Source organism: Camelus ferus, chromosome 4 (genome assembly GCF_009834535.1).
Source record: "Camelus ferus isolate YT-003-E chromosome 4, BCGSAC_Cfer_1.0, whole genome shotgun sequence".
NCBI classification, from domain to species: domain Eukaryota; kingdom Metazoa; phylum Chordata; class Mammalia; order Artiodactyla; family Camelidae; genus Camelus; species Camelus ferus.
In genome coordinates, this window is record NC_045699.1 from 70,152,190 (window position 1) to 70,164,081 (window position 11,892).

The 11,892-nt window shown below is 57.9% G+C and overlaps 1 protein-coding gene across 1 annotated transcript in view; it reads left to right on the plus strand.

The window, feature by feature from the left end:
- Positions 1–11,892, plus strand: part of ASS1 (argininosuccinate synthase 1) — a 51,350-nt gene that overhangs the window by 15,820 nt on the left and 23,638 nt on the right. Inside the window, exons 5-8 of the mRNA XM_032478663.1 lie at positions 1,630–1,686; positions 3,599–3,673; positions 6,998–7,068; positions 7,632–7,662. Coding sequence (XP_032334554.1) covers positions 1,630–1,686; positions 3,599–3,673; positions 6,998–7,068; positions 7,632–7,662 — 234 coding nt within the window. The remainder of the gene's footprint in view (positions 1–1,629; positions 1,687–3,598; positions 3,674–6,997; positions 7,069–7,631; positions 7,663–11,892) is intronic.

Consider the following 11,892-nt stretch of genomic DNA (forward strand, 5'->3'; position numbering starts at 1 on the left):
GGGGAAACTTGAAGCCCTGGAGAAAAAGTCGTCAGGATACGCAACACTAGAACATATGCTTTATGAATCTAAAATAAGTCTGCTTTTTATTATGGCCGCCATGGCTCTGGGAACTGTGCTGGCCACGGGCCTTTGGCAAGTGTTACTGCCCCCTGGTCCAGTTTCCCCATCCATGAGATGGGGATAATAACAGATCCCACCTCAGGGGCATGCTGGGAGGATTCAATGCGTTCTGTACCTGAATGTGACCTAATAGATGGGAGTGGTGCCTGCTGGCTGTGTGTCCCTGGGCAGGTAACTCCACCTCTCTGAGCCCGGCTTTCCTCATCTATAAAACAGGGTTAAAAATCCCACTAATGCCAGGTGGCTCTCCCCTGTGAAAGCCAGCTCACAGCAGGTGCTCACAGAAGGGGTGGGATGGAGGGTGGTTGGGGTGGCTGGTCCAGCCCCGCTCGGGGGCCCGGGAGATACTGGAAAGGAGCAGCCTCGGGCCTCAGCTCCTGGCTCTGAAGAGAGGGGCTGAAACCTGTGTTTCCGCGTCGCCTGACAAGACTCTGGAAAATAACATGTTATTCCCGCCGCTGCCTCGCTGTGCCCGTGCAGTTTTCACAGTAGGCGCGAGGTCCCTTGTTATTTCCGCGGCGCTTACGTCTCCCTCCAGGCCGCCAAGCTGACGGGAGCAGCAGGCAGGACGCCGCAGTCATTGTCTCTCGAGGCTGGGCTGGCTGAGGCCGCCTCCCCTTCCTCCTGTCCAGCCTCCCAGCAGAGGCACAGGCGCAGGGAGGCCGGGCCAGCTGCCCGGGGGGGCCCGCACCCGAGCTCGGACCAGGCTCTGTGCCCCCGGACTAGTCCCTTCTACCTCCGGGCCTCAGTTTCTCTTTGTGCAGAGGCACTGAGGGGCAAGGGCCCTCCCCCAACCAGCCACCATATAGATGGGGAAACAGGCCCCCAGAGGAGACAGTATTCCCAGTTTTATGGACAAAGCACTGTGAAGCCCCAGCCCTGAAGTGAACGTGGTCTCTGGCTGGGGCCAGGCGGGGCCAGGCAAGTGGGGGACCTCCAGGAAGAGGCTGAGGTGCGGGCAGCCCAGGGCTCCCCGGAGTCTCGGCAGGGCCAGGCCTGCAGCCCTTGCGCGCGTCCCCTGCAGTGTGGATGCACGTGATGACCTGTGTGCACATCCTGTCATGTTCCCAGATACGCGCACCCACGTCCTGCCACGTGTCCCCCACCGCCGGCCCACTGCCGCTCACTAAAGTCATGGCAGTCACAACTCAGCACACGCCGGGCATGTGGGCGTCTGGTGGACACGGGGGCACACGTCCTGCACACTCGTGTGCCCACGCAGCTCAGCTCTGTGCTCAGGCAGTCCTGGGTTCGAGTCCTGACTGCACCTAGGGGGCAGTAGCTGGTGTGTCCTCTCCAAGAAAGCCCAGTTTTCGTCTTTCTGATGGGATCCTGGTACCTGCTTCAGGAGGGTGCGAGGTTGGAGGTGAGCATCTGTGTGAGAAAACCATCCAGTGGGCCTGCCCTGAGTTGACGCTCGTGCAGCCCTGCCCCTGCCCCTGCCCCCGACCCTCCCACTGGCTCCGCGTTCTGTGGCTCCTGACAGTCCCCTGTTCTGTGTTTCAGGGCAATGACCAGGTCCGGTTTGAGCTCACCTGCTACTCACTGGCCCCCCAGATTAAGGTAGGATGTTGCTCCTCCCCTCAGCGGGCGGACGCTGGGGGCTGAGGCCCCTGGTGGCGAGGCTTGGGCTTCTGGGCGGTCATGTACATGGACCGCATGCACCTGAGCCTTGTGGTGGGCGATGCTTCCCTCACTCACGCCAGCACTCTTCCCCACCCCTTGTCCTTCCCGGGGATGCTGCCCGGGTGCCTGGGTGGGTCAGGCACAGATCAGAAGGACGGGGCTACCTTTCTGCTGTGTCCTTGCGATCCCAGGTCTGGCTTCCTGGGTGCAGCCTGGAACCGTCCCGGGACACGGCTGGCCGATTTCTGCGCGGCCCACAGCCCTCTCAGCCCCGGTGGGGGCCAGCCAGCTAAAGCCCCTCCTCCCCGCTGCCTGAGCCCTGGCCCCCCCGTGTCTTGGACCCTTTCCTAGGATAGGAGTCCCCCAGCTCAGGCCAAGGTGGAGCAATAGAACCACACTGAGCCTCACAAATGCAAGCTCCAGGGAGAATTTAAGTTTTTCTTAAAAACCAAGACAAAAAGCAACAGGTGACGTCATGTTAGGAATGTATCTGATTGAACTCTCTGTATCCAAAATCGTACCATTCAACATGTTATCGATGTAAAAAAGTGATTGAGATGTTTTGTATTCTTTTGGTACTGTCTTTAGACCCGCTGTGTGCTCTATGCTTACAGCCAGTACCGGCCACGATTTGGTGGCCACACGTGGCTCCTGGTTGCCATCTGGGGCAACACTGAGCTCCTCTGAGGCCACTTCTGGCTAAAGCTACAGAAGATGTGCCCCTCCCAAGCCCACAAGGGGCCCTAAAGAGTTGCATTTTTTTTCTTTTAAGTGGAACATCTTTCTCTGTCCCTGGAACCAGCCAGCAGCTGCTTAGGGGGTGAGAGTGGCCTGGAGGTGAGCCGTAATGAGCTCTAATGATCTGTTTTGACCTCAAACACCAGGCGGCTGAGAAGCCCCTGGACAGTGGCTGCTTGTTGATGCTGCTGGCCGGTGGGCATGGCGCCCTCCCCCGACCCCCACTCTCTGTTCCCACAGCAGCTTGGGGGGCCAGGGTGTCTGGTTTCTGGGTCTTTGTCTGCAGAGGCCAAGCCCAGGAATGGGATGGGGCTGGGGACAGGGCCCTAAGCTAGTCTCTGGGAACTGGGATGAGGCTGGAGGGTGCTCCCTGTGCCGAGCCTGGTCCAGGTGCTGCTCATTCCAGGACCAGGGGGCCCATCTCCCACCCACCCTGCCCCTATCAGCTCCCCAGCCCAGAGATCAAACCGGCTTCTTCATCCAAACGACAGCTCCTCTCCCAGCCAGACTGTTGCTGGCAGCGTCAGGGGCTGGGCTGGCTCCAGGGCTGAGTGGGTCTCTTCTTGGGGACCTGTCCCTGACCCCCCAGGCTGGTGAGATGAGCTCAGTCCCTTCAGTCAGGCTCCAACTCCCCTCTTTTCCCCACCCAGAGGAGCCCCGGGGTGTGGAAGGGAGAGAGACAAGAGGGGAGGGGAGGGGGACATCGTATGTCATGTGGGCTGGGCTAGGTGGACCCTCCCTTAGTCACCAGGGGTGGGGGGTCCTGGCCCTTCGAGCAGGGGTGCTAGTGAGAAATTTGAGGCCTGTCTAGTTCAAGCCCTCAAGTCTCAACAGGAGAGACTGAGGCCCAGAGGGGCCAGGACCCACCTAGGGGCACACGGCCATTCTGCCATGGAGCTCGGGTGTCTCCAAGGCCACCCTTTGATGTGGCTGCGTCCCTCTCTGCTTAATGGGATCCCCCTGCCCACCCCCCATGAGCTACGTAGATCCCCTAACCCAGGTGACCAGTGCAGTCCCAGGCCTCTCACCAGAGAGGCAACTGTGTAGCTTAAGGGCCAGGAAAAGCTGGCAGCCGGGCCCTCCCAGTCCTGACTCCTTGTCCTGTGTCTAGGTCATCGCTCCTTGGAGGATGCCCGAATTTTACAACCGTTTCCAGGGCCGCAACGATCTGATGGAGTACGCCAAGGTATGGCCCGTCTCCGCCATCACCCCAGCCCTTGCCCGGCGCCCTCCAGGGGCCGTCTGGGTTGGAGGCGCGAGGCTGGGACCGACTGCCACATCTGAAGCCTGAACCTCTGCCCCCCCCACCCCCACAGCACCAGTTCCCTGGGCCACCCCACAGAGGGATGGTCCCTGCCTGGGCTGGGCGTCTCCGAAGGGAGTCCCCAGGCCACCACGCAGGAGGGCACTGGGCCCCCTCTACTTCCCATCCAAACTGCCATCTCTGCGTTGTGTGTGTCACTCAGGGGACGGATGGGGGCGGGAGTGAGGCTGTCCTCTGCCCCTCTATTACCTGCCTAATTGTCCCCAATGCCTTCCCAAGAACAGGTAAGCACTCCGAGGGGCAGAGCCAGACAAAGACGTCTGTTGCACCAGCCTTTTTGAAGTACAAGTTGCAATAAAACATATTAGAAGTTTTGCATCAAGCTCCTTAGCCACTCCCCAGGGTCCCTTTCTTTTTAGCGACTCGATGGCAGCCTTTGACAAACAGCCTCAATCAATCAGACTGGGGGAAAGCAACTCGGTGCATACACCAGAAAATTGCTCAGGTTTTTAAATAGCAGTCACCGGGGCTGGCTGTGAGCTCTCGCTGCAGCCAAGGTGACGCGTGGTAGGGGACGCAGCGGGGACACAGCCCTGCCCCTACCGCCAGCATCCCATTAAGACCCGAAGAGCTCGGAGGAGAGCTCTCCTCTGCCATCTGTTGTTTTATTATTAAGAGGGGAGTTTACAAGGGCAGGCCCATATGTTGCCAAACAAATTTTCAAATAGCAGAGCTATTAAGAGAACCGGGTTGGAGGCTTTTTTTTCTCCCCCTCTTCGTCTCCTTGATGGTGTAGAGTATGAAGCACGTTTTATCTTTAAGAATAATGAACGGGGACCCCCACCCCATCTATGTTCTTAACGCCTGCAGTCTTGGCTCAAGAGAGGGCCAGGGCTGACCCAGACGATGCCCTCCGTTTCCGCGAAGCTTCTGAACAAAAGCGGCTCTTGGTTTTTCCAGCAAAGGTGAATTTCAGAATTGTGGCCCCTCCTTCCCAGGTTGTGGGGAGAAGCCGCCTGGCTCAGCTTCTGTCTCAAATAACCTTTCAAACAGGAGAGTTTGTCGGGAAGGAATGAGGCCACGTTCCCAGCCACCGGTCCTCCCTCAGAGGCTGGTGTCAGAACTGAGCTCGGGGAGTCAGCGCCTTCTAGGACGGAGGCAGTGTCTGTGCAGCTGGGGAATGACCAGAATAACTGAGCAGCAACCAGACTGTCCAAAATTCAGAGCCAGGCAGCTGCTTCAGTCGAGACAAAAATCAATGGGGCTTTGAAAACCCCGGCTTTCGAGATCCGTAAGTTGTCAAGGCCACAGGGCGCTGTAGGAGGCGCGTAGGAAACATACATTTGTCTCGCTTTCTGCTCCCCAGTCTGCTGTCCAAGGAAGAAACACTCAAAATCACCCCATCCTTATCCCTATCAACATCATTAAATTTCTTTAAGCCAGTGTGCCAGGTAGGGGGCTGGGAAACTGGGCAGACTCCTGTGTCCATGTTGAAGATGGTTTTGTTTTCTGTCCTCAGTTGTATCCAGAGTTTCCGGTGTGTGTGTGTGTGTGTGTGTGTCTGTGTGTGTCTGTGTGTGTGTCTGTGTGTGTGTCTGTGTTGGCGGGAAGCTCAGGACAGAGCAGCCCAGGAAACCAATCTCTTTGGTCGAGGAACTATTGTTGGCATTGTGTCTCCCTGCCGGGGGTGGGGGGGTCCGTCCTGTCCTCTCCTCCACCCCTTCCCTCCCTTTCTCCTTTCCGTGCTCTGACAGAGCCCCAGTGGGAAAGAGAGAAGGCAAGAGTGTTTCCAGACCACCTCCCAAAAGAAAGGCTCCAGGTAACCTGCCCACTGGTTTCCTCGGCCCCCAGCCTGGGGATTCCGCTCTGTGCGGATTTCAGTCCATCTGGCCCATGGTCCCCACACCTGGCGCACTCCACCTGGAGACGGCACAGGGCGAGTGAGCGCGTGGGTCAGACCTTGGGCAACGCTGAGCAGCCTCTACATGAGGCATTCCATTTGTCAGTGTGGTTTATGGGGAAGAGTATGCAAATTTTCGAGTGGATGTGAGCTGTTTCTTTTCAAAGGAGTCTCCTGGAAAAGCTTGGGAAAAAAAAAAAATCCAGAGGGTTTAATTCAATTTATTTAGGAATTTTTAAGGTGGTGATGAAGGAAACAGTGGCTCCCTGGAGGAAGCCTCTGGAATCGTAGTCGTGGGCAGTAGCTGAGCCAGGGCACATCCCCATCAGGAGAGATGGGAGGGTGCTGGGGCGGGCTGTGGGACCTGGGGCTGGCTAGGATCTGGGACCCGCCGGGGTGAGGTGCCAAAAGGGGGCTTGGGAAGCAGAGTGTATGGGCATGCCGACCTAAAGGGGCCAGGCTGGGCCACTTCGCTGTCTTCTGTGCCTGGTAAGCGCTGAAGGAGAAGGCAGCCTGTGATGTGTCTGCTGGATCCAACCAGGTGTCAGCCAGGGCAGCACGGGGCAGCTAAGGAACCCAGCTGCATCTCTGACCCAAAAGGCCTTCACAGTGTCACCAACAGCCTTTCAGGCCCAGGGTCTCCGTGGGGATGGCTTTTTCCTTGAACAAAGGATTGGATCATTTTGGAAGCAAAACATAATCAGAACCAAGGGGGAGGATGGGGTGGGGAATCTGGCTGGATTGTTCCCTTTTGGGGCTGCTCAGTGATGTGTGCGATGGCTGTGCTAGGCGGTGGGGGAGAAGGCACCCCCGGAAAGAGCTGGGCCCGCACCTCGGAAGCAGTCATCAGGGGCCAGCAGCTCTTGTGGGCGCCTGGCGCTTCCTTGGTCAATGTTAAGCACCTGTGTGGGCGCAGATGCCCTGGATGAGATTCACTGTGAAAGGGCCGTCCATTCTAGCTCCCAGCTCGTAGGACCATGGTGGGGATCAGCGAATGGTGCTGGGAGACCCTCGGCACACTCTTAGTGCTCCGGGGGCCCTAGAAGTGTAGACTCAAAATCTTCTGGAAGAAGCCTTTAAGGTCAGCATCCACTCTGCAACTTCTCAGACAGGATCTTGTAGTTCCTGCCTGGGCATGTCTGGAAATGGAGCCGTCACTCCCTTCCCAGGCAGCCTGGGGGAGGGGAAGGAGAATGGGGATGCGGTGAGCATGGGGGTTCAAGGTCTTGCTTGCTTGGGAACCAGAGTTTGGGGATGTCTTCGACCTTGACCGAGGCGGCCAGGCCTGACCTTTGCATCTGCTTCAAGCTGCCTCACACCAGCCCTGTGTCTCCTCTTACCTACAGCAACACGGAATCCCCATCCCAGTCACCCCCAAGAACCCGTGGAGCATGGACGAGAACCTCATGCACATCAGGTAAGATGTCGCCCACCCGTCCCCTACTCTGCCTGGCATCACTGAGCACCTGTCTGCTCTGGGCCAGGATGTAGTGATGACCCCACAAGTCACACGGTCCCTGCTCTCACAGAGCCCTGGGACCTCAGGGAAGAAGGGCCACCTTGTGCCCGACTTGTCCCCAGCTCTCATAGCAGCTCTGCTGAGTGCCAGCAGTAGATAGTGGACAGCTGGCCTTGGCTAGGATATTGGGGAGAGCTTCTCTGAGCAAGTGGCATTTGAAGTTAAAACTTCAAGGTTGAGGGGGACCAGCTAGGGTGCAGGGAAAAGCATTTAAAGCAGTGGGAACAGCATGTGCGAAGCCCCCCATGCCCAGATCTGGCACCCTGAGGCTGTGGCCCAGAAGACTGCAGCTCCCACGGCCAAGTCTGGGGGGGCCCAGAATGTTCCAGGAGGATTGGCAGCCATTGCTTTGGCAGAGATAAAAGGACAGACGGGACTTGTGTTGGGGCTGAGGGTATCAGGGTGTAGCTGTGTCCTTCTGCCCCTTCCTTACTCACCCCCACCTTCCTTCTCCCTTACAGCTACGAGGCTGGAATCCTGGAGAACCCCAAGGTAATTTCCCATTTCCCCAGACCAGCAGTCTTTGGTGTTAGCTGCTCCATGCCGATGCTGTCTGGTGTGTTTGTAGCCTAATTTGAAATTTCACGGGGGGCCGGGCATGGGGCTGGGGCCGAGCCCTGCTTGTGTTCCCCGACCCTCCCCACCGGGCCCCCTGCCGCCTGCCCACTCCACACTGCGTTTTGAGATCCACCCCCGTCCCCGGTGCTCTTTTTCTAATTGCTGCTGGGATGAATAGAGGAAGGAAATATTTCAGGGCAGCATAGAGAAAGAGTGTTATTGTGAGACAATAAAGAAGCAATTAGGCAGATGAGACACTTGTGGGAGGGCCCAGCCTGTGCCCACCAGCTCTCAGGCCGCTGCCGCTGCCACTGGGGGAGGCGGCCCAGATTAGAGCCTCAGGACCCATTTGTCTGGGCCTGTGCCCCTCGCCCGCCCGAGGCAGCCACCCTGATCCCCTGTCCCCAGCCTCCCCGGCCGGCCAGGCTGGGCCTCAGCCCCTGTTTGAAGTTTAGGATTTCTCTCCCTGGGGGGTTTTCCTTTGTATCTCCCCCTGCCCACCGTGGGAGATGGGGGAGGCAGGGCGAAATCTATCCTGGGAAGAGAAAAATCTCTTTGTCCCTGAGGGAATGTGTCTCTATTCCCTGGCTCAGCCCCACAGCCGGGCGGGCGGCTGGTTTGGGGGTGGGGTGGGCTGCTCATCTGATGTTAGGGAAGACGTGTGCTGGGGGGAAGGGGGGGCGGTGTGCTCGGGCAGCTGGGCCTAGGGGATCCAAGAAGGCCAGCTGGAGCCGAGGATGCCCAGGTGGTTTGGGTGCGGGCGGGGTGAGCTGGAGCCCTGCCGGGGGTCCGGGGACAGCTCCCCACGGGGCCCAGGCCACTTGGTCAATGCGGCAATACTAGAACGTGAACCATTTCTGGAGCCAGGCCTGGGATTCGCATCCCCTGGCCCCCATTTACTTTCCTTGACTCCTGGCTATGAGCCTCCTCATTTTATGAGTGAGGAAACTGAGGTCCAGAAGAGTGACTCGCCCCAGGGCACCAGCTGCTCAGCAAGGCCTGGTGCCTGGGTCACCCCATGGTGGGGGCTGGCCCTCCGCCGCTGGTTCCCCCCCAGCCCACACCTCCCTTCCCCATCCGCTCAGTCCTCAGCCCAACCGTGTCACTCAGGAGAGCCCGCACCCTTGCCCCCTGGGGGCTGATGGCCCCACGGGGATGCTGCCTCCAGGCCGCAGGCTTTTCCAGTTCATGCTCTGCTGACCCCACGACACTCAGGCCAGCCACCCCTAATTAGCCAGTCAGTCAGCGCCAAGGGGGGCGGAGGAGGCTGAGCAGAACAGAGCGGCCTGGAGGAGGGTGTCCGCTGGGCCCCAGGCCTGCTGGGAAACCATCCACCCTCTTCTCTAACAGCCTGGGGTGCTCTCGCCTCACAACTGGGGGAGCAGAGCCAAGGCCAGAGGGGACGTCGCCCCTTAGGCAGTGCCAGGGTGCCAGTCCCCTCCCCTCTCAGGGCTCTTGTCTAATGAGAGCAGCGGACAGATAAGTAAGTGCTAAAGGGTGTATTTTTAAGGATTCTACCACCCAACCTAGGTGGGAGGATTAATGCTTTGTTCCCGGAGATCTGAAACCTGGATCTGAATCCCAACGCTGCTTTCTGCTGCTGTGCTACCTTGGACAAGTTACTCACCGTCTCTGAGCCTCCAACTTCTTAAAAAAGCACTTGGCCTAGGGGAGGGTATAGCTCAGTGGTAGAACGCATGATAAGCATGCACAAAGTTCCTGGGTTTGGTCCCTAGTACCTCCGTTAAAAATAAATAAAAATAAACCTAGTTACTGCCCTCCCCCAACCACCAAAAAAAAAGTACTTGGCCTGTCCCTGGTGCAGGGCAGGACCTCAATCATGGAACCAGTGGTCCTGTCCTCCCTTCTCAGGCTGGCTAAGATTATCTGGGAAGGAAGGAGCCACGGTCCTCTCAGGCAGGAAAGGCTGGGCTGCGTGTGAGTCAAGGCGGAGATGCCCGCTGAGAAGCAAGGGGCCAGGCCGAGGAACCAGGGTCTGGCCGCTCTGGCCCTGCTTTCCCAGGCAACCCTGCTGCAGGGTGGGGACCCATGGGGTCCTGATGTCCTGTTACCACCAATAGGTCCCAGGAATGAGGGGGCAGCAGCCAGGGGCCTGGGAGTGCTCCTCTCCTCTCCGCGGTGGAAGGAATGCTGCACCCCTGGCAGCCCCGGCCCCCTGGGTGGCGGGGGCGGGGTGGGGGTGGGGAGCTGGGGAGACAGAGCTTCAGGGAACTGGTGCCCCCTCCCCCTCTCCAAAAAAAGCCCAGAGACCTGCGAAGGGAGGGTTTGAAGGCAGATGGCGGAGCCATTTTCTGCCTCCGTGAGGGTTGATTGAAGGGCAATGAGGCAGCTAATGCGAAGAAAGATAGAAATTTACTTGCTTTAACTTCATACGGCCCACAGTGAAAGAGTTCATTCAGTTGCCGGCCCGCCGTATCTGATGGATGAATAAACCATTGCAGCATCGATCATGCCTCTACATCATGGTTTAGTTCATGGGCCATTTGCTTCCAATTTCTCCTTCTCGGCCCTGTTTCATGCTTTTCTTTCGCCCTCTCCCCATCCTTCCCCCCCTCCACTCTCTCTCTCTTTTTTTCTTCACTCTCTTCCCTCCCCCAACACCCCCCCCAACAAGATGACATTGGAAGTGAGCCCTCCTGCTGGGATGGATAAATAGATGGTATTGATACTCGGCAACAAACTATTTGTCATTTGAACTGGGCTTTTAGGAGGGAGAGTAAAAAGAAGGCAGGCGTGAGCCACCTTGGAATGCAAAGCAAATGTCACTTTATTTCTATTTGGTTATTTTATTTAATCGGTGCTGTCAGGGTGTCGGAAGCCTCCGACTTCCACCGTAGATTGCTAGGTCTTCCCACCTCCTCTCTCCTCCCAAATGCAAACGTTCTCATCCTGTCTGTGGCTCCGCTGACAAGCGCCAGATTGGAAACTGACTGGTGGAAGGGCTGGGGCTCTCAGCGCTGGTGCCCCAGGTTGAGTTCAGCCCAGGCTGGACGGCCAGGGAGGAGCCCCAGGCAGGTGAGGAAGGGAGCTCCGGAGTCATGTCGGCCACCCAGAGTCCCCAAGCCCTGGTTCACTTGCCTTTTGGCTGAGGATGGCCCTCAGGCCTCTCTGTTCCCAGGGAATGTGGTGGTTGGCAGGACCCATGAAAGCCTGGGAGCCAGGCATTTCTCTGAAACCAGCCCGATGCCTGGGCTGCGTCTGGCCATGTCCCTCGTGCTGTTTCTCAGGTAACTAAAGCGGCTGGGAAACCGCATGGGGTGATGGAAAGAGCACGGGACAGGGGTTCTAGCTAGAGTCCTTGAAGCTGGCTCCCACACCGGTGGAGCAAGGCGGTGTGGTCTGAACAAGCAGCTTCTTTGGCTTTGGTTTTTCAACTTGTCCATGGAAGCATTAGGCTGGAGGTCCTTAAGGACCCTCCTCCTCCCTGGGTCTGCCTTGGAGGTCCATACCAGGTCCCTGTTCCCATCCCACAGATGGAAACAGATGAAGGGATGCAGCTGGCCCCAAGCCACACAGCATTTGGGAGGTGCAGGGGCTCCATTGCCAGCCCCATCTGAGCTCAGACATAAAGCCAGAAGGATCAATTGTCCCTGTTTGGTGTGGACTGGAAAGTTCCTCGAGGTGTGGGAACTGGGATGATTGCTCACCTTGACAAAGAGCCAACAAGGAAAGTGACAACAGGTGAGGGACTAGGGCACCCCTGCTGGCCCGTCTCTCCTGGAATGGCTCTTCTTGGAGCGAGGCATCGCCAGGAGACTATTCCAGCTGTCCTGTTGCCTCCAGAGTGGGTTAAAGCTTGCACCAGGCCTTCTCTGACATCTTGTCCACTAAACAGCATAAAAAACTGTCTATACATTTAAATGGTAAGGCAGTCGAAGGCAAGTATCAGTTCCCCCACTTTACGGATGAAGAAACTGAGGCTCAAAGAAGTGAAGCAGCCTGTCCAAGGCCCCACAGCCTGAGGTCTGACTCCTGGCTTTGGGGCTGTTTTCCACCAGCCTAAAATCCAACACATCAGTGTTGAGGGCCTCGTGGGCTTCCTGCCCTGTGCCGCGTGGTCCCTGCCCGCACGGAACGCACTGTTGCACCTACAGCCCCTCCCCCTTGGCCTCGGGTTCTTCATCTGTAGGTGGGGTAACTGTA